Source organism: Oncorhynchus gorbuscha, linkage group LG02 (genome assembly GCF_021184085.1).
Source record: "Oncorhynchus gorbuscha isolate QuinsamMale2020 ecotype Even-year linkage group LG02, OgorEven_v1.0, whole genome shotgun sequence".
Lineage (NCBI taxonomy): Eukaryota > Metazoa > Chordata > Actinopteri > Salmoniformes > Salmonidae > Oncorhynchus > Oncorhynchus gorbuscha.
In genome coordinates this window covers 12,575,671-12,602,399 of record NC_060174.1, presented here as the reverse complement: position 1 = coordinate 12,602,399, position 26,729 = coordinate 12,575,671, and the positions used below count along the sequence as shown (strand labels likewise).

The 26,729-nt window shown below is 43.7% G+C and overlaps 1 protein-coding gene across 5 annotated transcripts in view; it reads right to left on the bottom strand.

Moving 5' to 3' along the window:
• Positions 1 to 3,132: 3,132 nt before the first annotated feature.
• The window catches only part of LOC123997194 (zinc finger CCCH domain-containing protein 13-like), a 31,200-nt gene continuing 7,603 nt past the window's right edge, over positions 3,133 to 26,729 (bottom strand). Inside the window, exons 3-13 of one of the 5 annotated variants that reach the window (XM_046301368.1) lie at positions 23,129 to 23,258; positions 19,458 to 19,548; positions 16,309 to 16,414; positions 11,073 to 11,234; positions 10,341 to 11,024; positions 9,378 to 9,526; positions 9,042 to 9,086; positions 7,484 to 7,660; positions 7,081 to 7,160; positions 6,734 to 6,837; positions 3,133 to 6,507 (exon numbers count right to left, since the gene is read on the bottom strand). In XM_046301368.1, the coding sequence (XP_046157324.1) occupies positions 6,488 to 6,507; positions 6,734 to 6,837; positions 7,081 to 7,160; positions 7,484 to 7,660; positions 9,042 to 9,086; positions 9,378 to 9,526; positions 10,341 to 11,024; positions 11,073 to 11,234; positions 16,309 to 16,414; positions 19,458 to 19,548; positions 23,129 to 23,258 (1,748 nt within the window). In that variant the 3' untranslated portion in view covers positions 3,133 to 6,487. Of the gene's footprint in view, positions 6,508 to 6,733; positions 6,838 to 7,080; positions 7,161 to 7,483; positions 7,661 to 9,041; positions 9,087 to 9,377; positions 9,527 to 10,340; positions 11,235 to 16,308; positions 16,415 to 19,457; positions 19,549 to 23,128; positions 23,259 to 26,729 lie in introns of all 5 variants that reach the window. The other 4 variants (XM_046301342.1, XM_046301358.1, XM_046301350.1 and 1 more) reach the window with 4 other exon arrangements.

Sequence of the window (26,729 nt, the reverse complement as noted above, 5' to 3'; positions counted from 1 at the left end):
AACAAACAGGTCACTGACCATCTCGAATCCCACCGTACCTTCTCCGCTGTGCAATCTGGTTTCCGAGCCGGTCACGGGTGCACCTCAGCCACAATCAAGGTACTAAACGGTATCATAACCGCCAACGATAAAAGACAGTACTGTGCAGCCGTCTTCATCGACCTTGCCAAGGCTTTCGACTCTGTCAATCACCATATTCTTATCGGCAGACTCAGTAGCCTCAGTTTTTTGGATGACTGCCTTGCCTGGTTCACCAATTACTTTGCAGACAGAGTTCAGTGTGTCAAATCGGAGGGCATGCTGTCCGGTCCTCTGGCAGTCTCTATGGGGGTGCCACAGGGTTCAATTCTCGGGCCGACTCTTTTCTCTGTATATATCAATGATGTTGCTCTTGCTGCGGGCGATTCCCTGATCCACCTCTATGCAGACGACACCATTCTATATACTTCCGGCCCGTCCTTGGACACTGTGCTATCTAACCTCCAAACGAGCTTCAATGCCATACAACACTCCTTCCGTGGACTCCAACTGCTCTTAAACACTAGTAAAACCAAATGCATGCTTTTCAACCAATCGCTGCCTGCACCCGCATGCCCGACTAGCATCACCACCCTGGATGGTTCCGACCTTGAATATGTGGACACCTATAAGTACCTAGGTGTCTGGCTAGACTGTAAACTCTCCTTCCAGACTCATATCAAACATCTCCAATCGGAAATCAAATCAAGATTCGGCTTTCTATTCCGCAACAAAGCCTCCTTCACTCACGCCGCCAAACTTACCCTAGTAAAACTGACTATCCTACCGATCCTCGACTTCGGCGATGTCATCTACAAAATTGCTTCCAACACTCTACTCAGCAAACTGGATGCAGTTTATCACAGTGCCATCCGCTTTGTCACTAAAGCACCTTATAACACCCACCACTGCGACTTGTATGCTCTAGTCGGCTGGCCCTCGCTACATATTCGTCGCCAGACCCACTGGCTCCAGGTGATCTACAAGTCCATGCTAGGTAAAGCTCCGCCTTATCTCAGTTCACTGGTCACGATGGCAACACCCATCCGTAGCACGCACTCCAGCAGGTGTATCTCACTGACCATCCCTAAAGCCAACACCTCATTTGGCCGCCTTTCGTTCCAGTACTCTGCAGCCTGTGACTGGAACGAATTGCAAAAATCGCTGAAGTTGGAGACTTTTATCTCCCTCACCAACTAGCCTACCTGGTTAAATAAAGGTTAAATAAAAAAAATTTCAGAGGAGACTGTGTAAATCAGGCCTTCATGGTTGAATTATTGCAAGCGAACCACAACTAAAGGACACCAATAAGAAGAAGAGACTTGGGCCAAGAAACACGAGTAATGGACATTGGACTGGTGGAAATCCGCTGTGTCTTTGTGAGAGACAGAGTAGGTGAACGGATGATCTCAGCATGTGTAGTTCCCACCGTGAAGCATGGAGGAGGGGTGATGGAGTGGGGGTGCTTTGCTTGTGACACGGTCAGTGACTTACTTAGAATTCAAGGCACTCTTAACCAGCGATACGCCATCCCATCTAGTTTAAGCTTAGTGGGACTATCATTTGTTTTTCAACAGGACAATGACCCAACACACCTCCAGTCTGTGCAAGGGCTATTTGACCAAGAAGGAGAGTGATAGAGTGCTGCATCAGATGACTTGGCCTTCACAATTATCCAAACTCTACCAAATCGAGATGGTTTGGGATGAGTTGGGCCACAGAGGGAAGGAAAAGCAGACAATAAGTGCTCAGCATATGTGGGAACTCCTTCGAGACTGTTGGAAAAACATTCCAGGTGAAGCTAGTTGAGAGAATGACAAGAGTGTGCAAATCTGTCAAGTCAAAGGGTGGCTTCTTTGAAGAATATAAAACATATTTCGGTTCGTTTAAAACATTTTTGGTTTCTACATTATTTCATGTTATTTCATAGTTGTGATGTCTTCACTAATATTCTACAATGTAGAATATAGTAAAAATAATATAGAACCCTTGAATGAGTAGGTGCGTCCAAACTTTTGACTGGTACTGTATGTAAATAAGATGTTATTTTTAATAAATGTGCACAAAAATAACTTCTGTTCATATTATTTTTTTTGTATGTAGATTGATGAGGACAATGTTTTTAATAAATTTTAGAATAAAACTGTAATGTAATAAAATGTGGAAAAGTGAAGGGATCTGAATACGCTATGTGACTTGCAGGAAGGGTTGCACAATTCTGGTAAATTTTCCAGGTTTTCCAGGAATCCTGGTTGGAAAATTCCTTAAATATTATCAAACCAGAATATATATATTTTCTTTATCTGGTAATTTGGAGAAAATTACTGGAATTTTGCTACCCTACTTGCAGGCCTGATGTGGCCTGTAAACCTCAAGTTTCAGACAACTGTAGGAAGGTGAAACTAGACCTCATATGATATGTAATGTATGGTCATAAAGAGTAGAATTATAATATTTGCCTAGCAACTCACTTGGTTAAAGGCCACAGGAGTGAAGCTGAACAGAAATCAACAACCATGTCGCTATCACTAACAAATGCAGTCATGGGTGGTAACTCTACAATTCACTCCAAAAGGCAAGACACACTGAGCAATGATATTGAAGGCATGGCTTAGTGGTTGTATTATTCAAAATGGTCAAGCTGATCTAGAACCCCAACAAATCTAGAACTCCTACAGTGTCACAGTGACTATTGTTTAATGACAACAAAATAATTAAGTAGCTGTATGACGATATATTAAGTGCAAGAGGTTTCCTCAAAGGCTTTGAGTAATGGCAGCACATTGGGATGTAGAGTATGGTTGACTATACACTGACCTATTTAATAGGTGTGCTTTGACTGCCAATGGAAAGGGATACAGGGCTGTTGAACAACTTGCAATATGGTTTGCCAACTAAACCTGTAACTCGCAGAATAAATGCTGTAAGCAAATTCCTGAGTCTGAATTTTCCAGGACAGCCAACGGCACCACATGCTCTTCAACACATTTAGGCTAGTTGGGCCTTTCATAAACCATTCACTCGTGCCTTGCATCATACTTTGATCTCCAATAGTCTTGATATAAATGTGATACAGAACCTGAAGTTAGACAAATAATTGTAAATAAACACATGCAAATTTCAATGTCAACTGTTTATTCAGTTCATGATACAAAACAGTCACAGTAAGTGTCAACAGTCACTTTTATGATTTCATTTGTAGATTGCATTCAGGCTCTGGATGGCAAAACAAAAATATTACACTTGATTTCGGTTCAGATTGCAGTCAAAGCATATAGGACAATCATTACACAGCAATCCCCAATATGCACTCACTGTGTGATCAGATAATGTACATGTTTTCATTTGATATTCAATATGTCCACGAGATGGTGCTATTATCCCACAAAAAGACAGATCGCGGTTCTACACCAATACTCCTCACAGTCATTACCCTAGAAGGAGCTGAGATTCCCCGTTATCTACAAGTCCCTGAAAAAAAAAAAAACCATCCCTATGGCACAAATCCCATCCATCCAACAAGTCAGAACATTTCACACATCTAGAATGTCTTTGATACGCACAGAAGTCTCAAAAAAAAAAAGTATTGAGGCAGACGCTACCAACTTGGACAAAGCATATCAACAACAAAAAACACCATCAGACTATGATGAACATCACTCAATGGAAAAATGTTAATATACGACGGAATCATAACATTTCATTAGATCAAACTGGAAACTGTGTGGGATTACTCTTTATATGTAATACACAATAATTAGGCTATAATACATGATATGAACATGGTGGTACCATGACCATTGGCAGTACAGTATGTCTCCGTCCCAAATGGCACCCTAATCCCTACTTTTAACCAAAGCACGATTGGCCCTGCTCAAAAGTAGTGCACTAATATATATATATATTAGGGAATATGGTGCAATTTTGGGATGTATTCTCTCTCTAACAGTCCCTATATAGTCTCCTGTCATCCCTTTGATATAGCGTGGATCCTATTAAAGTATGAAGTCTGGTAATCAAAAAGTGTTTAATCTATCGCCACTATTACCACCCTCATTCAATACGGAAAACAACAAAGACGAAACTGGCCATGGAGCAGTTGACCCCCATCGCCCAGCTGGAGGGAGAAGTTGACCCCCCATCGCCCAGCTGGAGGGAGAAGTTGACCCCCCATCGCCCAGCTGGAGGGAGAAGTTGACCCCCATCGCCCAGCTGGAGGGAGAAGTTGACCCCCATCGCCCAGCTGGAGGGAGAAGTTGACCCCCATCGCCCAGCTGGAGGGAGAAGTTGACCCCCATCGCCCAGCTGCCGGGAGAAGTTGTCCCCCATCGCCCAGCTGGAGGGAGAAGTTGACCCCCATCGCCCAGCTGGAGGGAGAAGTTGACCCCCCATCACCCAGCTGTCTGAATCTAAAGGTCCCATTGAGTGGAATTGCATCATGTTCTCACTTGCTCTGTTGATTCAGTGGATGACTGATACTTCCCTCCACTTTGTTAACCCTGGGAATGTTTACTCATGTTACACGCACAGGAAGTGATAACCCTCTTAGAGAGGTGTGTGTGTGTGAGACAGAGGGAGTGAAAGCATTTCATGAGGAATGGAATGTACAGGAAACAAGGCCCTTTAAGAGTGATGCCAAATAAGATTAAAATGATATAAAAGTAAATAAAATGCAGAAACAGTCATTCAGACGTGACTTGCACTTTAACAGGCGACCAACGAGTCAACCATTCCATCAATGGACACCGTCGGTTAGGAAAAACACATCCTGGGGAATATTCCTTTTTGTACACTGTAGCAAAACATACCGCAATGGAAAATGTTTTGCAACAAAAACAAGAGTTTATTGGACAAATTCAGGTTGGTCCCTCCCCGTTTCGTCCCGTTCCTAGCGAATACAGCTCTGACAAAACAAGCACAATGTTATGTTTGGCACAGATCTGAAATGTACATGCATTCAATTCCTACTGGTCCACTTCTATTAGCGCTGAAAGCATTTGCCAATGCCAGTTTGTAAGCAGATAAGACAAAATCAAATACTGACGGCACATCCAATCAAATATATTAGGGCTAATATTTAAAATAGCATGTTTTGTTAATCCACAAAACAACTCATTGGGGTTTGCGGTGGCTTGTGCTCTAGTTGACTAACAAAGAGTGTGTCAGAGTTTCACAAAGAGAACACATTCAGTAAGTATGCACGTAAATACACAATGATGGCAGTGTGTCCTATAACACTTCACCTCCAAGTCCGTATTCTCAGCAGCTATATACACCAGCCCCTTAGAAAGACATGGGAACGCAGGTAGAAGGCTTGCAGAGAGCAACCAGTCCACATACGACCACCATTCGCTTCCAGACTGGAAGATGTTAATACTCATTCCCTGATATAATAGAGTTTTGGACTGGGTCGGTCATGTTATTGTTCAGCCTTGATGTGCAGCACGATACAAGGACAGGAGAACTGGAACCTGGGAGTGCACAGAACCACACGGCCATCATTTTGGCTCCAAAGACAGGCACATCCCATAGACAGCCATAGATACAGAGTCTGCACAGTTATATATCCAGCAAAGGCCTGATCCACCATGACGAGCATGATCCACGGAGGGACAGAAACACCAGCAAACGACTAATACAGCAAAACAGGAACACTTCACTCTTTTTTAAATCTTCATCTTCCACATCCACATCATCATCCACAGTTAAGAGCCAGCAGGAGATATGTCACCATCATCCACAGTTAAGAGCCAGCAGGAGATATGTCACCATCATCCACAGTTAAGAGCCAGCAGGAGATATGTCACCATCATCCACAGTTAAGAGCCAGCAGGAGATATGTCACCATCATCCACAGTTAAGAGCCAGCAGGAGATATGTCACCATCATCCACAGTTAAGAGCCAGCAGGAGATATGTCACCATCATCCACAGTTAAGAGCCAGCAGGAGATATGTCATCATCATCCACAGTTAAGAGCCAGCAGGAGATATGTCACCATCATCCACAGTTAAGAGCCAGCAGGAGATATGTCACCATCATCACATCAGTTAAGAGCCAGCAGGAGATATGTCATCATCATCCACAGTTAAGAGCCAGCAGGAGATATGTCACCATCATCCACAGTTAAGAGCCAGCAGGAGATATGTCATCATCATCCACAGTTAAGAGCCAGCAGGAGATATGTCATCATCATCCACAGTTAAGAGCCAGCAAAAGATAGAACATCACTAGGCGTCTCCTTTCGTTTGTCTTTGTTGTCGCGCCAATTAAAATAGAAAACAAATGATACCGTGCGAGTTTCAGCTCTCAGCTGCCCCTCTTGACCAACACCCTCCCCGAACCCACTGCCAACGATTAGGTACATTGTTCCAAGGCTCTTGGCCAATAGAAAGTGATGGGAGTTTTAAAAATACAGCAATGAAAAAAAAAAAAAAAAAAACTCAGATGGATGGTTCAGGAAGCCTCGGTCACTGTCTGTAATAGACACCTAGAACATATAGGGAGGAGAGAGAGAACGCGTTAGCTTGATCTTTAATACCGAATAATATAACCACTGGCTAGAATGGTTGGAGCTCTCTAAGAAAGACATTTGGTGTGTGCCAACTATGTGGTATGCTGGATAGAAAGCTAGCTGTATGAGAAGTGTTCAACCTAAATTCTTTGGGTTTTAGGTTGAGGCCCGAGTTAAACCCGACAAAAATAGCTGAATTTACCTTTGTAAGACGCCTCAGGTCGCGCTGGAGACCCGGAAGAATAGTGGCTCCCTGAGTAGCTGGACTCCACATTCTCATAGTTATGGGGAGGAGGTTGAGAAGGCCTGTGAGAGGGCAGAGAGAGAGAAAATATTATTTTAAGGCCATAATATTGTTGCAACACGGGGTGTATTCATGTTGTTTATTCATGGCAGGCTAATGACAGAGTGAGGCCAGCACCTGGCAGGCTAATGACAGAGTGAGGCCAGCACCTGGCAGGCTAATGACAGAGTGAGGCCAGCACCTGGCAGGCTAATGACAGAGTGAGGCCAGCACCTGGCAGGCTAATGACAGAGTGAGGCCAGCACCTGGCAGGCTTTTGGTGGTTCCTGGGCTTCTGGTATTCCTCCTCTCGTAGTCTGGGATGCACTACCTCCTCTGAGCTTGGCTGGAACACACACAGACAGACATCTTTAGTCTGGTCTTATCAACAAGTTGATAAAAAAATGCCCCTTAAACTGTGCCAATAAACCTGCACTAACAGTAGGTTGCTTTGGATGAGAGCGTCTGCTGAATGACTCAAATGTAAACTGTGCTGTTCTTACTACAGTACTCCTATGTAAAAAAAACTAAAACAGATCATATCAACTAATTAATTCTTTGGAGGGCCTGCCATTACAGTATGAAACACATATCTTGATGATCAGAATACATGTAGTTCTGAAAAGGTCATCTCATCCAGAAAAATAAGGAGAGAGAGAGAGTTGTTACCTTGTAGTTTCCTCCCTCTGGCCTCCTCCTCTCTTCGGGCCTCACCCCCTGCTTCTCCTTCTCTCTGGACTTCTTGTACTCCATCTTCTCACGCTCCATCAGCAGCCGAGCTATCTCCTGGCAACACCAATACAACGTGGCTATCTCCTGGCAACACCAATACAACGTGGCTATCTCCTGGCAACACCAATACAACGTGGCTATCTCCTGACAACACCAATACAATGTGGTTATTCTACTCCCGCTCCATCAGCAACCTGGCTATCTCCTGGCAACACCAATACAACCTGGTCATTCTACTCCCGCTCCATCAGCAACCTGGCTATCTCCTGGCAACACCAATACAACGTGGTCATTCTACTCCCGCTCCATCAGCAACCTGGCTATCTCCTGACAACACCAATACAACGTGGCTATCTCCTGGCAACACCAATACAATGTGGTTATTCTACTCCCGCTCCATCAGCAACCTGGCTATCTCCTGGCAACACCAATACAACGTTGTCATTCTACTCCCCCGCTCCATCAGCAGCCGGGCTATCTCCTGACAACACCAATACAACGTGGTTATCTCCTGAGCAACACCAATACAATGTGGTCATTCTACTCCCCCGCTCCATCAGCAGCCGGGCTATGTCTTGGCAACACCAATACAACGTGGTTATTCTAAGCCCGGTTGCTGATGGAGCGGGCTATCTCCTGGCAACACCGATGGAGCGGGCTACCGATACCACGTGGCCGTCTCCTGGCAACACCGATACTACGTGGCCGTCTCCTGGCAACACCGATACTACGTGGCCGTCTCCTGGCAACACCGATACTACGTGGCAGTCTCCTGGCAACACCGATACTACGTGGCCTTCTCCTGGCAACACCGATACTACGTGGCCGTCTCCTGGCAACACCGATACTACGTGGCCTTCTCCTGGCAACACCGATACTACGTGGCCGTCTCCTGGCAACACCGATACTACGTGGCCGTCTCCTGGCAACACCGATACAACGTGGCCGTCTCCTGGCAACACCGATACAACGTGGCCGTCTCCTGGCAACACCGATACAACGTGGCCGTCTCCTGGCAACACCGATACAACGTGGCCGTCTCCTGGCAACACCGATACAACGTGGCCGTCTCCTGGCAACACCGATACCACATTTACTATACAGTTACAGTACAAACACATACACTTTTCCCCAATGAATGAGAGTGGCTCCATTTCTCCAGCTGTTTACTAAAACAAGAGGCGGGGTAGCGGTATGTTGTTCCTCCAATCTGAGATTGTCCCTTTCAGGCACAGTGTTGCTTCATATGGCTCCCGCCACACACGGATATAACCATGATGTGGTGAGATTTGATTACCCAGGTTAACACTGACCAAAAGGAATGAATGGACCAAGGGACATCATTTATTTAACAAAGGTAAACTACTTTTACACTCAGTACCTTGCTTAAGTTGGTGTCAAAAGTTGAGACTTGAGACAGGGCAAGAGAGTGAGAGAAAGCGAGTCGGTCAGTGACGACTGTTCCAGACAGAGAAGCAGCCGGCCTTCCACTCACCTCATCCTGAGCCACTTGGGCCGCACGCTTGTCCATCTTGCTTGCCTGGAACCGAAAAATAATTAAGAACTAATTGAGTCATATTTTCCCTCAGCATAGAACATTCTGTTCCCTGGGCTCTATCATGACATAACATAGGAAGTGACTGTTGAGACAGAGCATTTCTCACAGACATCTGAAGCTGTATAATACAGAGCTGAGGTCTACTGAATGTTATGTATGTTAACTAAACGATGGGACAGAGTTTTAGCTACCATGTTGTCCAAGGGTTTTATGATGTTTTAATAAGGGTGTTATATTCTCCTAATAACTGTGTTATAAGACCAGTTCTCTCACCTTCACCTCTTCCTCCTGTAGTTTCCGGGCCACCTCCATGTCCAGCAGCTCCTGCTCCCGCAGGTCCAGCTTAGTGATGCCCTGGGTGACCTCGCCCAGCCCGTAATTCCCTGCTCCACGACCCCCTGGTCCTCCTTGCACGATATGACCTGCAGGGGGCGCCACATACAGAGTAAATACAACTGTTTTTAGTCTGGAACAGTGTTTCCCAATGCTGTCCCTGGTGACCCAAAAGAGGGTACTTCTTTATTTTTGCCCAAGTACTACACATCTGATTCAACTAATCGTCAAGCCTTTAACTTGAATCAGGAATTTAAAAACAAACTAAGATGTGCTTGTGGGACCCCAGAACCAGGAAACACCAAACTAGAGTGGATGAGACAACTCTGATTCTTCTAGGGCTGCAGTGTCTACTGGTTTAAATCACTGCTATTTTAATCAATGTCTGATTTATGGTCAGAGTAGGTAAGTGTGGACAAATTGATGGCAAATCCATGCCAGTACTTGATCAGTTGTGGTGAGTAGACTAGACAGGGATGAAAGTGCATGCCGACAGAAGCCCTTGAGGAATAGAATTGGAGTGCAACGGTAAAAACATCACAGAAAGAAATTTCATGTATAGAAGCTGATCAATATTAGAATCATGTCTGTTCTAGGCAGTATATTTCTACCTGGGCGCTCTGTCGCACACACCTGATTCAACTGTTTCACAGAGGCCTTTGGCAGCAGGGCCTTGTATTGTAACTGACTGTGGAATTCCACCATAATGACTGAAAGCTGCTAAACCAAGATGATGATGATGATGATGATGATGACAAAAAGGAAAATTATTGTTGATGAATGATTATTTAGTTAGAGAGACAAAACCACCACCAGCAGCTCCCAGCCATGGGCCAATCAAGAACCCACACACACACACCACACCCACAAATGGTCGGCCACAGGACCGGCGCTAGGCCGTACCTGGCTCCCTGGGAGCGGGGTGAGTATGGGAGCATTCCTTGCCCGTGCTGGGGCCCTCCCCAGGGTCCCTGTGTCCCCTCTCCCCTCTCCCCATCCTGGGGCTCCTCCTTGCCGCCTCCTCACACAGCTCACTGGGGCCAGAGAGGAGCATCAGGCGGGCCCTGGCCCCCCCTTTCCCCTCTTCATCATCCCCAGGGCTAGGGGACTCCTCCCCACCACTGTCCCAGGCCCTGCTGCGGCAACTGGGGGTGGGCTCGTCCTGAACTTCATCCAGACCTCGCTCCCTGCTCTTGGTTCTCTCTCTGTGTCTGTCTTTGTCTCGGCTATGCTCTTGGTCTCTCAATCGCTCCCCGTGTCTTTCCTGTCTTTGTGAGTCTCTCTCAATTTCCTCATCTCTCCTGGGTTCTCTCTGTCCGTCTCGTTCCCCGTCTCTCTCCCACTCCCGGTGTCTCGCTCTACTCGAAGCCTCGTCTCTCTTCACAGGGATGTGGGATGGTGGGGGCGGCCGGGCGGGCCTCTCCTTCCTCCTGACCACCCTATCCCCCTCATCTCGCTGTCTCCTGGGTTCATGGTTGTCTGCAAAGAAGGTTGACTGGGACCCCTGGTGGTCTCTGCTCCTCTGGCCCTCCTTCCCTCTGCTTCTACCCTCAGTGGGGTGGTGGTAGTCGGGGTACCTGTCTCCATGTTTGCCCCTGCTACTGGAGCGGTGGTGCTCAGGGTGTGCATCTCCATGCCTGCCCCTTCTCCCCTCCCTACCCTCTAAATGGTGCTCAGGGTATCTGGAAAGAGAGTTGGTTCTAGTCTCCAAAGAGAGAGAGTTAGAACCAGGCCACCTGGGTTTGTCATCCAGGTGCAGAGAAGCTTGGCTGGCTGGGTTGAGGGGAGGGAGGATGGCTATGAAGAGATGGAAGGAAGACATGGATGGATGGAACAAGACAATAACAGAGATGTCAGTGAAGCTGGGCTGGTTAGTTATACAGTTGAAGTCAGAAGTTTACGTGCATCTTAGCCAAACACATTTAAACCCAGTTTTTCACAATTCCTAATTCCTGATGTTTACAGATTTCACTTATAATTCACAGCATCACAATTCCAGTGGGTCAGAAGTTTACATACAGTAAGTATGCCTTCAAACAGCTTGGAGAATTCCAGAAAATGAAGTCATGGCTTTAGAAGCTTCTGATTGACGCAAATGATGTCAATTAGCCTATTTGAGGTGTACCCGTGGATGTATTTTAAGGCCCACCTTCAAACTCAGTGCCTCTTTGTTTGACATCATTGGAAAATCAAAATAAATAAGCCAAGACAACAGAAAACAAATTGTAGACCTCCACAAGTCTGGTTCATCCTTGGGACCAATTTCCAAACGCCTGAAGTTACCATGTTCATCTGTACAAACAATAGTATGCAAGTATAAACACCACGGGACCACGCAGCCGTTATACCGCTCAGGAAGTGTTAGAGGAATTAAATTATGTTTAATACCCAATTTACAACAGCTTATAAACTGAAAATGACATCATTAGGTTTCAAACCGTCCCGTCCCTCCTCCACTCTGATACAATGGCAGTATAGTTCTCAAGCCTTCCTACATAGTCTCCCACCAATATAGATAATTTATGACCAAGCCAAGGTCTTCCTGTGTAGATAAGCATTCTAGCCAGTCTGACAATAAGTTCATTCGTTTTTACCAAGGAACAGACAGTCATTGTTCTAATTCTTGATTATAATTACACATTATATTCAGTACTAGGATTAAAATAAAATGCATACATCTATACAGTAACATAATAGTATTGATTAGTCAGTCCTGATTGAAATGTATACATAGTCATTATTGGAAATAAAATCCATACATCTATACAGTAACATAATAGTATTCTGATTAGTCAGTCCTGATTGAAATGTATACATTTCAGTCATTATTGGAAATACAATCCCTTAACAGGAAGAAGACACGTTCTGCCTCCTAGAGATGAATGTCATTTGGTGCGAAAAGTGCAAATCAATTCCAATACAACAGCACAGGACCTTGTAAAGATACTTTTGTACCGGTTTCCTCCAGTATCGATATCCACAGTAAAACGAGTCCTATACCGACATTACCTGAAAGTACGCTCAGCAAGGAAGCCACTGCTCCAAAACCGCCATAAAAAAAGGCAGACTACGGTTTGCAACTGCACATGGGGACAAAGATTGTACTTTTTGGAGAAATGTCGTCTTGTCTAATGAAACAAAAGTAGAACTGTCTTCCAAATGGACATTGACCCCAAGCATACTTAAAGTTGTGGCAAAATGGCTACTGGACAACAAAATCAAGGTATTGGAGTGGCCATCACAAAGCCCTGACCTCAATCCTATTGAAAATTTGTGGGTGAGCAAGGAGGCCTCCAAACCTGACTCAGTTACACCAGTTCTGTCAGGAGGAATGGGCCAAAATTCACCCAACTTCTTGTGGGAAGCTTGTGGAAGGCTACCCGAAACATTTGACCCAAGTTAAACAATTTAAAGGCAATGCTACCAAATACTAATTGAGTGTATGTCAACGTCTGACCCACTGGGAATGTGATGAAAGAAATAAAAGCTGAAATAAATCACTCTATTATTCTGACATTTCACATTCTTAAAATAAAAGGGTGATCCTAACTGACCTAAGACAGGGGATTGTTACTATAATTAAACGTCAGGAATTGTGAAAAACTGAGATTAAATGTATTTGGCTAAGGTGTATGTAAACTTCCGACTTCAACTGTATATATAAAACATAATAATAAAAATCAGACCAGCTACTGATAGTTTGAGAAGAAAATGTACTTTCTATGCCTGTGATAGCTAGTTGGGACAACCACATATCTTAAGAAGAACATACTAACGGTCGTTCAGGATAATTGTGTATGCTAAATGACTCAAATGTAAATGAACTTTAAAAACCACAGTTAACCTTCACACAAACAGTGTGTGAAGGACACAGGTGTGTGTGTCTGCCGTCAGCCCAATGGAATGTCAGTCACCCAGTAGCAGCTGGTTACTCCGATCAACAGAAACTGTAAATGTTGAAATAAAAAGGCCAGGTAGAAATCACCTAGTCCTTAATTACATAATCATTTAAAATGCTCTGTAACCCTCAACAATGGGCAGTTCTCTGAATTATGGCAGATAGTTGACTGATGGAAAAGTAGTTGGCTGTCAGTTTAAGCTGACTGAGCAGTTAAGGATGGAAATGATGCTCTGGTCTGTTTTTCTCTCTCAATAACAAAAAGGCAGATAAATGTCTTTCCTTCCTCTGTCTCACCTCCTCCTCTTCACACCTCGCTCTCCGCCACAGTGGTTTATCTGCAGAAGCTGAACACTAAACCAACCTCTGTTTCTCTCTGAATGAGAAGACAAACATGGCAGCCAGGCAGCGCCAGTCACTTCCTGAGAAGGGTGGCCAATCACACGGGCCTGAGGAAACAACTCGCCCGAGATAAGACGTGGCAGAGCGTGTGTGTGTGGAGGAGCACGTACACACTAGAGCACGTACACAATGTCCCATCAACAACCACCCAGAATAGAAGACTTATTTAAATTCAAACTTTTTATTGTAATGAACGATAATATGAGCAAAGTGTCCATGAAAAGCGTTCGGTGTGGAAGAGTTGTTGGATGTGTCATCCCAGCTCAAGCCCAGCCACAGCAGCACGGCAGAATGTTTGCTTGTGTAATACAGAGGGAGCCCTGGGTTCTAAAGCCAGCCCAGCTAGACAGTAATACATGAGAGAGCAGGGCGAGGTAGTACTACATACGGCTTTAGTCATATTCATAAAGCCTCTCAGAGTAGGCGTCCTGATCTAGGATCAGGTCACTAGTGTCCATATAATCTTATTCATTGTGCTCTAAAAAGGCTAAACTGATCCAAGATCAGCCCTCCTACGCTGAGAGACTTTGTGGCTATGGCCCTGGGTTGGTTGTGCATCTACAGGAAGAGGATACTCCCTGGGAAAGAAGAGATTCATGTGGAAAGACAGGACGGCAGAACATTCCTGACAGCAGTGACTGTCCCTTCATTCCAACTCTCAGAGACAGGTGAGAAACCAGAACATTCCTGACAGCATTGACCGTCCCTTCATTCCTGCTCATACTAACCTACATACCGTAACCACAGCCTGCATGCTAGCAGATATTGCAATGACTGAAGTCTATGGATAACGCTAGTTAGCATTGGCTAGCAAAACTACCTCTAACTTCCTTCATACTGGACACAGAGACATAAAAATGGGATCCACGAGTTCACCTGACTCTATAAAAAGGGATACTTTGGTCATGTTAAAAAAGGTCATCTGACTTAGAAAACAGTCCTGATCATACAGGCCTAGTCCGTTTCCAAAACACCACATACAGGCCTAGTCCGTTTCCAAAACACCACATACAGGCCTAGTCCGTTTCCAAAACACCACATACAGGCCTAGTCCGTTTCCAAAACACCACATACAGGCCTAGTCCGTTTCCAAAACACCACATACAGGCCTAGTCCGTTTCCAAAACACCACATACAGGCCTAGTCCGTTTCCAAAACACCACATACAGGCCTAGTCCGTTTCCAAAACACCACATACAGGCCTAGTCAGTTTCCAAAACACCACACTGAATTCAGACATTTTCACTCAAATCTATTGTAAAGTGAAGTCTTTCTACTCAATACTACAACTCATTTTACAAATCTGGTAAAGTAATCAAATAGTTTCGCTGTGAATTTGGGGTTGAATTAAGGTACTAGAATGTACTAGTGGACACCAGAGCTGGTTCTGCATTAACTTGTTTAAAAAAAAAAAAAAATTCCGATGAGACGTTGAGATAAAATGTCTTACTGTTTTAAGGCAGGGGGATGGGGAGACTGGAACCCACAATGGAAGAAACAACTGCCAAAAGGCTCCTTGAAGTTCTGACATCAGGCAAGCTTTATGAATTTATCAGTTTAAAATGGAGCCTTATTGCTGCAGTTGAGTCAAAGCTGCTCTCGCAGCCCTGCAAAGCACCGCCTCAGCTCACGAACGAGCAGAACTGCAGTGTGCGTGTAAAATGGTCAGAGAGGAGGGAGCAAGATGACAAATGACTCCTCAGTACCTACGCACACACGCTCTACCTCAAGGTCAGCTATTTGCTTAAAACTGCCCTCTTAAAATCCTCATCCTAAATCAACTCTATTCTAACACACTACTCCATCCCACACACACACCCCTATATTTGATTTTGATAACCCACCCTTACACATACCCAGAGTGGCACATACCCTTCCCTCCGACAGCAGAATAATATATAATCCCTTAGCCTTCCCTCCGACAACAGAATAATATATAATCCCATTGCCTTCCCCCGACAACAGAATAATATATAATCCCTTAGCCTTCCCTCCGACAGCAGAATAATATATAATCCCTTAGCCTTCCCTCCGACAACAGAATAATATATAATCCCTTAGCCTTCCCTCCGACAACAGAATCATATATAATCCCATAGCCTTCCCTCCGACAACAGAATCATATATAATCCCATAGCCTTCCCTCCGACAACAGAATAATATATAATCCCATAGCCTTCCCTCCGACAACAGAATAATATATAATCCCATAGCCTTCCCTCCGACAACAGAATAATATATAATCCCATAGCCTTCCCTCCGACAACAGAATAATATATAATCCCATAGCCTTCCCTCCGACGACAGAATAATATATAATCCTTTAGCCTTCCCTTCGACAACAGAATAATATATAATCCCTTAGCCTTCCCTCCGACAACAGAATAATATATAATCCCTTAGCCTTCCCTCCGACAACAGAATAATCTAATCCTAAATCTCTCACTCCAACAGGAATCTAATCCTAAACCCTCACGCCAACAGGAATATAATCCTATATGCCCCCAACAGAATAATATAATCCTAACTCCAACAGGAATATAATCCTAAATCCACAGACAGGGAGCGCACCAGTACCATTATCCTCGTAGTACTCCTCCTCAAAGTTGGCCTCCAGCTGCTTCTGTCGCTTCCTCTCCTCCTTCCTCTCTTTCTCCTGCAGTTTACGAGCGATGGCCTGGAAACACGCATTGAGACAAACACGCACAAATAAACAAACCCCTCCAAACTGCTGACACATCACTTCTTATTTTTACCCTAGATTGAGACGTTTTCCCCTGAGGATTGTAATTTGAAGGACTAAGTTTTAATAAGTATAAGGAATCAGCAGAATAGGCCTGCCAGTTCCAATGAGACCTGGATTAAAATACAAATTTGACATTTTATAAATACATTGAGCATTTGCTTTAGCCTGACTGAGCTAGTGCCAAATATGGAGGGTTTAAAGTGTTGGGATTATTATATTGGTTCCATTGAACCAGGTAGACTATCAAGCACAGATTTAAAAAGGTGCAATATTCAGAAATCACTTTAAAATTCCAATAAATAGTTGCCCTAATTTCTGTTTGTGACAAAACAATGTATCATGTAGAGAATGATTAAATGGTACAATCTTTTCATAACCCAAAATATTATAATTTCAGCTGGTGTACAAAACCGAAAGTAAAAGAAGTAAAAACTAAACTTAATAGGAAGCATATCAATAGCTCACTTAGAACCGATCTACCACTTCTTAGACTTGCTTTCAATGAGAATGACAGATCTATAACTCCCATCTCTATGCGAATTTGGTCAGGTCCCTCCAAAGAGTAACTATTTAAACTATTTTAAATGTCATACAGTACCTTGCGAAAGTATTCAGGTCCCTTGAACTTTGCGACCTTTTGCCACATTTCAGGCTTCAAACAAAGATACAAAACTATTTTTTTGTGAAGAATCAACAACAAGTGGGACACTATCATGAAGTGGAACGACATTTATTGGATATTTCAAACTTTAACAAATCAAAAACTGAAAAATTGGGCGTGCAAAATTATTCAGCCCCCTTAAGTTAATATTTTGTAGCGCCACCTTTTGCAGCGATTACACCTGTAAGTCGCTTGGGGTATGTCTCTATCAGTTTTGCACATCAAGAGACTGAAATGTTTTCCCATTCCTCCTTGCAAAACAGCTCGAGCTCAGTGAGGTTGGATGGAGAGCATTTGTGAACAGCAGTTTTCAGTTCTTTCCACAGATTCTAGATTGGATTCAGGTCTGGACTTTGACTTGGCCATTCTAACACCTGGATATGTTTATTTTTGAACCATTCCATTGTAGATTTTGCTTTATGTTTTGGATCATTGTCTTGTTGGATGACAAATCTCTGTCCCAGTCTCAGGTCTTTTGCAGACTCCATCAGGTTTTCTTCCAGAATGGTCCTGTATTTGGCTCCATCCATCTTCCCTGTCCCTGCTGAAGAAAAGCAGGCTCAAACCATGATGCTGCCACCACCATGTTTGACAGTGGGGATGGTGTGCAGGGTGATGAGCTGTGTTGCTTTTACGCCAAACATAACGTTTTGCATTGTTGCCAAAAAGTTCAATTTTGGTTCCATCTGACCAGAGCACCTTCTTCCACATGTTTGGTGTGTCTCCCAGGTGGCTTGTGGCAAACAACACTTTTTATGGATATCTTTAAGAAATGTCTTTCTTCTTGCCACTCTTCCATAAAGGCCAGATTTGTGCAATATACGACGGATTGTTGTCCTATGGACAGAGTCTCCCACCTCAGCTGTAGATCTCTGCAGTTCATCCAGAGCGATCATGGGCCTCTTGGCTGCATCTCTGATCAGTCTTCTCCTTGTATGAGCAGAAAGTTTAGAGGGACGGCCAGGTCTTGGTAGATTTGCAGTGGTCTGATACTCCTTCCATTTCAATATTATCGCTTGCACAGTGCTTCTTGGGATGTTTAAAGCTTGGGAAATCTTTTTGTATCCAAATCCGGCTTTAAACTTCTTCACAACAGTATCTCGGACCTGCCTGGTGTGTTCCTTGTTCTTCATGATGCTCTCTGCGCTTTTAACGGACCTCTGAGACTATCACAGTGCAGGTGCATTTATACGGAGACTTGATTACACACAGGTGGATTGTATTTATCATCATTAGTCATTTAGGTCAACATTGGATCATTCAGAGATCCTCACTGAACTTCTGGAGAGTTTGCTGCACTGAAAGTAAAGGGGCTGAATAATTTTGCACGCCCAACTTTTCAGTCTTTGATTTGTTAAAAAAGTTTGAAATATCCAATAAATGTCGTTCCATTTCATGATCGTGTCCCACTAGTTGTTGATTCTTCACAAAAAAATACAGTTTTATATCTTTATGTTTGAAGCCTGAAATGTGGCAAAAGGTTGCAAAGTTCAAGGGGGCCGAATACTTTCGCAAGGCACTGTATATACTGTACAAAAATAAAACGCAACATAACAATTTCAAAGATTTGACTGAGTTACAGTTCATAAAAGGCAATCAGTACATTTAAATATATGAATTAGGCACTAATCTATGGATTTCACATGACTGTGCAAGGAAACAGCCATGGCTGGGCCTGGGAGTCTATAAGGCTTTATTAGACAGAAATACTCCTCTGCACCCAGCACCGCCTCAATTCTCTAGCAACAGCTCTGGTGGACATTCCTGCAGTCAACATGCCAATTGCACACTCCCTCAAAACATTTGTGGCATTGTGTTGCGTGACAAAAATGGCACATTTTAGAGTGACCTATTACTGTCCCCAGCACAAGGTGCACCTGTGTAATGATCATACTGTTTAATCAGCTTCTTGATATGACACACCTGTCAGGTGGATTGATTATCTTGGAAAAAGATAAATGTTCACCAACAGGAATGTGAAGAAATTTGAGAAAAATAAGCTTTTTGGGCATATGGACATTTTCTGGGATCTTTTATTTCACTCTTGAAACATGAGACCAAACACTTTACTTTTTGATCAGTATAGTATTTGATGTCACCAGACATGAGGTCACCATTGGGCTAGACATTCTAACACTGAAGTAGAATAAACAAGTACATGCTGTAACACCAGCAGTGGTTTTCAACAAGCCAATCGGGTGATCCGCCCATAGTGACCCATCGATACTACAGTTTGTGATTGGAGGGAGGAGGAGGTATGCCCATGTTGACTGGTTGAGGCGGGAGAAGGGGGAGAGGTGTAGTGTCACTTACCGCATCCTTCTCCTCCTGCATCCGCTGCTGCTTGGCCTGTCGGACCAGTTCCTCCTGAATCTCCTGGGCGATCTCATTGTCACTGCGCTCACTAGGTAGGTGTGTGTGTGTGTGTGTGTGTGTGTGTGTGTGTGTAGGAGACAAACAAGATGAGAAAACACCATCAGAAGTAGATACACAACTGCCCCAAAACTTGTACCCTGCCCAAGGTTCTGGTTAACTCAAATCAGCTCAAAATCAAGTCACTCATCTCAGAATGTGGCTTATGAGAACAATGTTCAATCCAATGTATGAGACAGGACTGTGTTCCTGCTTCTCATTCCATAATATATATATATATATATATATATTCTTCTCCATGTTGGCTTGGGATTCGAAACAGCTACCTTTCAGTTCCTGGCCCACCGCTCTAACCGCTAGGCTACCTGCCGCCCTCTAACATCTACACAAACACATTGGGTATGCATGGGTAGTATATACACACACTATGCTGATACAAACCCTGTTTCATAGTGCTGGTGGCAGTATCAAGGCTACTGAACACAAGGATCCTAATACTAATCAAGTGCTTAGACTGATACCATCTCTGTCTCTGGCCCAGGTAGGTGTTCTCATATCTTAGAAAACCTTGACACATTTCAGAACGGATAACGATTCCATCTGCAGCCAGTCCTTGAAGAATGTGATGAGACACCACTGTGAAGGCGATGCTAGAAGTTGTCTGAATGTCCACGTTAGAGAATGTATGTTGCAGGGACGTATTCATTATGGTACACCGTAGCAAAAATTTTTGCATTTCCTATTGGACGAGTTCAGACAGTCCATCCCGGTTTCAGTCCAGATTTAGCCATTGTAATACAGTTCTAATAGGTTGTTTATCTCAGAGGAGTGTTGATCTAGGATAGGGCTATTTCAATCTTACCCTACCAGGTATGGAGCACTGCTGTTCCACTTGATAATGAATTTACACCCATAAAAATCGGTACCTGATTAGAGGGGAAGAATGGGAAAAAACAGTACTGCTGGCTCCGAGGTCCAGATTTGAATTTGAGGGATCTAGGATGGTGTCTTTTCAATCATGGTTTATGAATACAGGTCCTAGTGTATTCTAAAAGTGATGGGTGTCTGGGGGAATATCGGTAGAGAGAGAGCGAGGTAGAGATGGGTATTGGGCAGAGGGTAGAGAGGATGGCAGCAGAAGCTTCTAGCATGCCAAATCAGCATTAGCCCAGGCTGTATGGGCGGCGGAGCATCTGGCTCTCTTGGGGGTGCTGCTCTGCTGCTAGCGAGCGTGAGGGCGGGTGACTCGAGTGTGTCAGCGTGTCGGACTAATAACACACGGGGGAAGGAAAGACTGGAGCCTTTTCCTCCACATCTGACACCCAAAGCTCTGTTTCCAGAATAGTGTGGGGTGTATAAAATGTGGCTGTGGTGTTGGGGGGGATAAGCATAAGAGTGCGGTGATGTCATTTCTAAATTTGCTTCATAAGTAGTGCATTACCTCAGTGTGTCAACACATACATTCTAAGTGATTTCAACAGGTCTTCATTCATCCATTCTGATAGTTGAATTGAACAGTATAAAACTTCAACCCCCCAAGAAATGTCAGCATTTTTAATCGATTTCTGCATTTCCTGCACTCATTTGAGATCATTTCCACATTGCCAATGTCGTGCAGCCCTACGTGGAAAACAATGTAGGGCTTATTTTTTACCAAACGTGGCAATTGAGATTTAGATCAAAACACTTGGGTGAACTGTTGGAATCATGGAAATATAATGCTAATAATAATTCTATAGTTCGAGTACATTAGTGGACACTGAATACAGCCCGCTTGACGTTCGCCAAAAGGCACCTTAAGGACTCTCTGATAAACAAGATTCTCTGGTCTGATGAAAACAAGACTAAACTCTTTGGCCTGAACGCCAAGTGTCAAGTATGGAGGAAACCAGGCTCCGCTCATCACCTGGCCAATATCATCACTACGGTGAAGCATGGTGGTGGCAGCATCATGTTGTGGGGTTGTTTTTCAGCAGCAGGGACTAGGAGACTTGTTAGGATCGAGAGAAAGATGAATGTAAAGAACAGAGAGATCCTTGATGAAAACCTGCTCCAGAGCACTCAGGACCTTAGACTGGGGTGAAGGTTCACCTTCCAACAGGACAACGAACCTAAGCACACAGCCAAGACAACGCAGGCGTGGCTTCGGGCCAAGTCTCTGAATGTCCTTGAGTGGCCCAGCCAGAGCCCCGACTTGAACCCGAACGAACATCTCTGGAGAGACCTGAAAATAGCTGTGCAGCGATGCTCCCCATCCAACCTGACAGAGTTTAATAGGATCTGCAGAAAAGTAAAGCGTCATACACTAGAAGACTTGAGGTTGTAATCGCTGCCAAAGGTTCTTCAACAAAGTACTGAGTAAAGGGTCTGAATACTTATGTAAATGTGATATTTCAGTTGTATTTTTAATCCATTTGCAAAAATTACTTAAAATCTGTTGTGGCTTTGTCATTGTGTGGTATTGTGTGTAGATTGGTGAGGGAAATCTTTTTATTTAATACAATTTAAAATAAGGCTGTAACGTAACGAAATTTGGAAAAAGTCAAGGGGTCTGAATACTTTCCGAATGCACTGGATTGTGCCTGAGTATGAACCGGTGTTGATCAGTGTTTCCTGATGCACAAACATGCTGATTTAGGCCTACACCATCATTAGTATCAGGCTGTATAGCTAGCTACATTTGTTCTGACTACATTTATTAGCTAGCCAGCTAACTAGCATTAGCGGCTAACACGGTTTAGTGGCAACTTGCTAAGAAAAGACAAACTAGCTGTTTGCAGATGTAAGAAACAAAACTACTTGTGTTATTATACAACAAATGCCCTCGAGTGGTGGGGCTATGTCTGTGTGGAATATTTATTTATTTCAACTTTATTTAACCAGGTAGGCAAGTTGAGAACAAGTTCTCATTTACAATTGCGACCTGGCCAAGATAAAGCAAAGCAGTTTGACACATACGACACAGAGTTACTCATGGAGTAAAACAAACACAGTCAATAATACAGTATAAACAAGTCTATATACGATGTGAGCAAATGAGGTAAGATAAGGGAGGTAAAGGCAAAAAAAGGCCATGGTGGCGAAGTAAATACAATATAGCAAGTAAAACACTAGAATGGTAGATTTGCATTGGAAGAATGTGCAAAGTAGAAATAAAAATAATGGGGTGCAAAGGAGCAAAATAAATAAATTAATTAAATACAGTAGGGAAAGAGGTAGTTGTTTGGGCTAAATTATAGGTGGGCTATGTACAGGTGCAGTAATATATGTGTGTGTGAGTGAGTGTGAGTGAGTGGACTTAAGTAGCAGATTAAATTATAAAAATGTACGTTACGCTTTAACAAATACCATTATCGAAGGTAAAGTAAAAACCCAAAACAGGGCCATGCATCAATACCGGTATATAGTAAAATACGGTGTGACTTAGTGTACCACCCTAGGCTCTAGAGGGTAGGTCAGGGAAACTCACAATCAAACACACTAGTTATGCAGTCTCCATCTTTAAGGTTAAGGTGTGAGTTAGATTGTGAGTCTCCATGACGTACGCGCTATCTCTAGAGCACACTGAATATTGTGTGGTGGAATGATGTGGTTAATATGATCTCACTCACATGTCTCTGTGCTGTCTGTGGGCCTTGGCCTTGGCCCTCCGGTCCTCCTCTTCCTGCAGCTGCTTGGCCAACGCTACGTCCTGCTGCACCAGACGGCTCTTGTGGACGTTGGAAGCCAAGTGGCTCTCGACTGCGGGGACAAACACAGCAACAAACACAGCACTCAGAATCAGTACACACCCTCTTCTTCACACTCTCACAGGTCATCCGGCCAACCCACAATGCTGAGGAACACAACCCTCCAGTTTAATTTGCTTTGGTGCCTTTTAAACCGCAGGTCTCAGATGCAAGTACTGGAGCCGAGAGGGTTTGATTTCTAACATAAATTTGGATATCCATTTTGACAGGACAAGTAGCATGTTTAGTAGTGTACACTGTGGAAGAGACGAGGGATATAAACACGGACGCTTCAGCCCTGAAGTTACAGAGCCAAGCTCAATGAGTCAGGACATGACAAACTAGCCCAGGAGTTGCCATTCCAAGGCTGGCCCCATTGGATGAGACAGACCAAAGAGCTGGACAAGGAAGGTTGTCCTCGTTGCTGACGCTCTACCAGCTCAAAATAGGTGGAGGAGCATCACTCAATCCCTTGCTACTCATTCAGCTCCACTGGACTGGTTATTTATCCACTGGTAGGTTCCAAGTGAAAAGTACCAAATTACGCTACAATTTACTAGAGGCTCCATACGTTCCTACTCTGAGATTGCGAGACGACAACGATTATAGGACGACACTGATCGGTTGTGCAGTGGGTTTTCGGTGCCACACAAAATTGAGGGCAAACATACAACGTCAGAAAACAATATATTTGTTTATGTTCAATGCTGTTCTTTTCTCTGGGGGAAAATACATTTCTGTTGGCCGTATTTCTAGGAACTTTCGTGTTTACTCAACCTTGGCGTAGCCTCAGAAGTTTCTGAACGGACTAATTGTTCCAGTTCTCTGCGGCTGGCATCCTAAAGGGCCAGACAGCATTGGACAATGTGAGTGCAACAGAATGCATGAGACAGTGATGCTGGCCAATACATGAAATCATTGAGGCTTAACAAGACCCTCGTTTATAGGCCTAACGCGGTGGAGAGACATCAGCCGCCCTAGTTTATAGGCCTAACGCGGTGGAGAGACATCAGCCGCCCTAGTTTATAGGCCTAACGCGGTGGAGAGACATCAGCCGCCCTAGTTTATAGGCCTAACGCGGTGGAGAGACATCAGCCGCCCTAGTTTATAGGCCTAACGCGGTGGAGAGACATCAGCCGCCCTAGTTTATAGGCCTAACGCGGTGGAGAGACATCAGCCGCCCTAGTTTATAGGCCTAACGCGGTGGAGAGACATCAGCCGCCCTAGTTTATAGGCCTAACGCGGTGGAGAGACATCAGCCCCCTAAGTTTATAGGCCTAACGCATCAGCCCTAGTTTATAGGCCTAACGCGGTGGAGAGACATCAGCCCTAGTTTATAGGCCTAACGCGGTGAAGAGATATCAGCCCTAGTTTATAGGCCTAACGCAGTGGAGAGACATCCGCCGCCCTAGTTTATAGGCCTAACGCAGTGGAGTGTCCACTGGATTCATTACGCTGTGACCCTGCTCCAGTCAAGTCTCACCCCTCAACTAGTCAAAAATCAACCAGTGGCAGAGGGCAGTTTCACAAGGACTCCAGAAAATATTATATATAATTTTTCAATGACAACCTCATCTCTGTAGCCCACACATAAAGATAACTGTAAGGTCCCTTAGTCAAGCAGTGAATTTCAACTACAAAGATAAGGGAATGAATTGAAATATATATATATATATATATACACACAAAAACATTTCTAAGTGACCCCAAACTTGTGTGTATAGAAATGTCCTTGTTTTTGAAAGAAAAGCACATTTTTTTGTCCATTAACATTGATCAGAAATACAGTGCAGACATAGTTAATGTTGTAAATTACTATTGTAGCTGGAATATCTACATAGGCTTACAGAGGCCCATTATCAGCAACCATCACTCCTGTGCTCCAATGGCACGTTGTATTAGCTAATCCAAGTTTATCATTTTAAAAGGCTAATTGATCATTAGAAAACCCTTTTGCAATTATGTTTGCAGAGCTGGAAACTGTTGTGCTGATTAAGGAAGCAATAAAACTGGCCTTTAGACTAGTTGAGTATCTGGAGCATCAGCATTTGTGGGTTATTAATGTTGTTGATCCCTATAATAAGTCACAAATGGAAGGGAAACAGATTGTTTTTCCATCTGTAGCCCCATTAAAAATCAGTCAAAACAAGCTACACTGAACAAAAAATATAAACAAAACATGTAAAGTGTTGGTCCCATGTTTCATGAGCTGAAATAAAAGATCCCAGAAATGGTCCATATGCACAAACAGCTTATTTCTCACAAATTCCATGCACAAATTTGTTTACATTCCTGTTAGTGAGCATTTCTCCTTTGCCAAGATAATCCAGCCACCTGACAGGTGTGGCATAATCAAGAAGCTGATTCAGCATGATCATTACACAGGTGCACCTTGTGTTGGGGGCAATAAACAGCCACTAAAATGTGCAGTTTTATCACACAACACAATGCCACAGATGTATCAAGTTGAGGGAGCGTGCTATTGGCATGCTGACTGAAGGAATGTCCACCAGAGCTGTTGCCAGAGAATTTCATGTTCATTTCTCTACTATAAGCGGCTTCCAAAGTCATTTTAGAGAATTTGGCAGTACGTACATCAAGCCTCACAACCGCACACCACGTGTAACTAAGCCAAGCTCAGGACCGCCACATCCGGCTTCTTCCCCTGTGGGATCGTCTGAGACCAGACCCGGACAGGTGATGAAACTGAGGAGTGTTGCATTTATATTTTTGTTTTGTTGAAATAACTCAATGCATGCACACACTCCTATTGAATATGCATTCATCTATATTGTAAATAGGTCTAGGCTACATCTTGACTTAACCAGTTTATCAAAAGAGATTTTCCATTCAAATAAATGTTTACCATTATGTTATGTAGTGAGATGGTAAAAGTTCCCAAAAAATTCTAATTGATTTGAAAATAAAAATACTGATTTCGGTTGGTTTCCAGTGTAGCAGGTAGAACGGCAACTGGCACAATGCTGATGGCAACGCGTAGTATAACTGACTTCTTAGACCTTAAACATTATCCCCAAGATGATTTACAATGCCAACGCGTGGTATAGCTGACTTGTTAGACCATAAACATTATCCCCAAGATGATTTACAATGCCGATGGCAACGCGTAGTATAGCTGACTTGTTAGACCATAAACATGATCCCCAAGACGATATGCAGATGGCTGACTTGTTAGACCATAAACATGATCCCCAAGATGATTTACAATGATTTACAATGCCGATCCCCAAGATGATTTACAATGCCGATGGCAACGCGTAGTATAGCTGACTTGTTAGACCATAAACATTATCCCCAAGATGATTTACAATGCCGATGGCAACGCGTAGTATAGCTGACTTGTTAGACCATAAACATTATCCCCAAGATGATTTACAATGCCGATGGCAACGCGTAGTATAGCTGACTTGTTAGACCTTAAACATTATCCCCAAGACGGGGAGATGTTATTTGCACAAAAAAG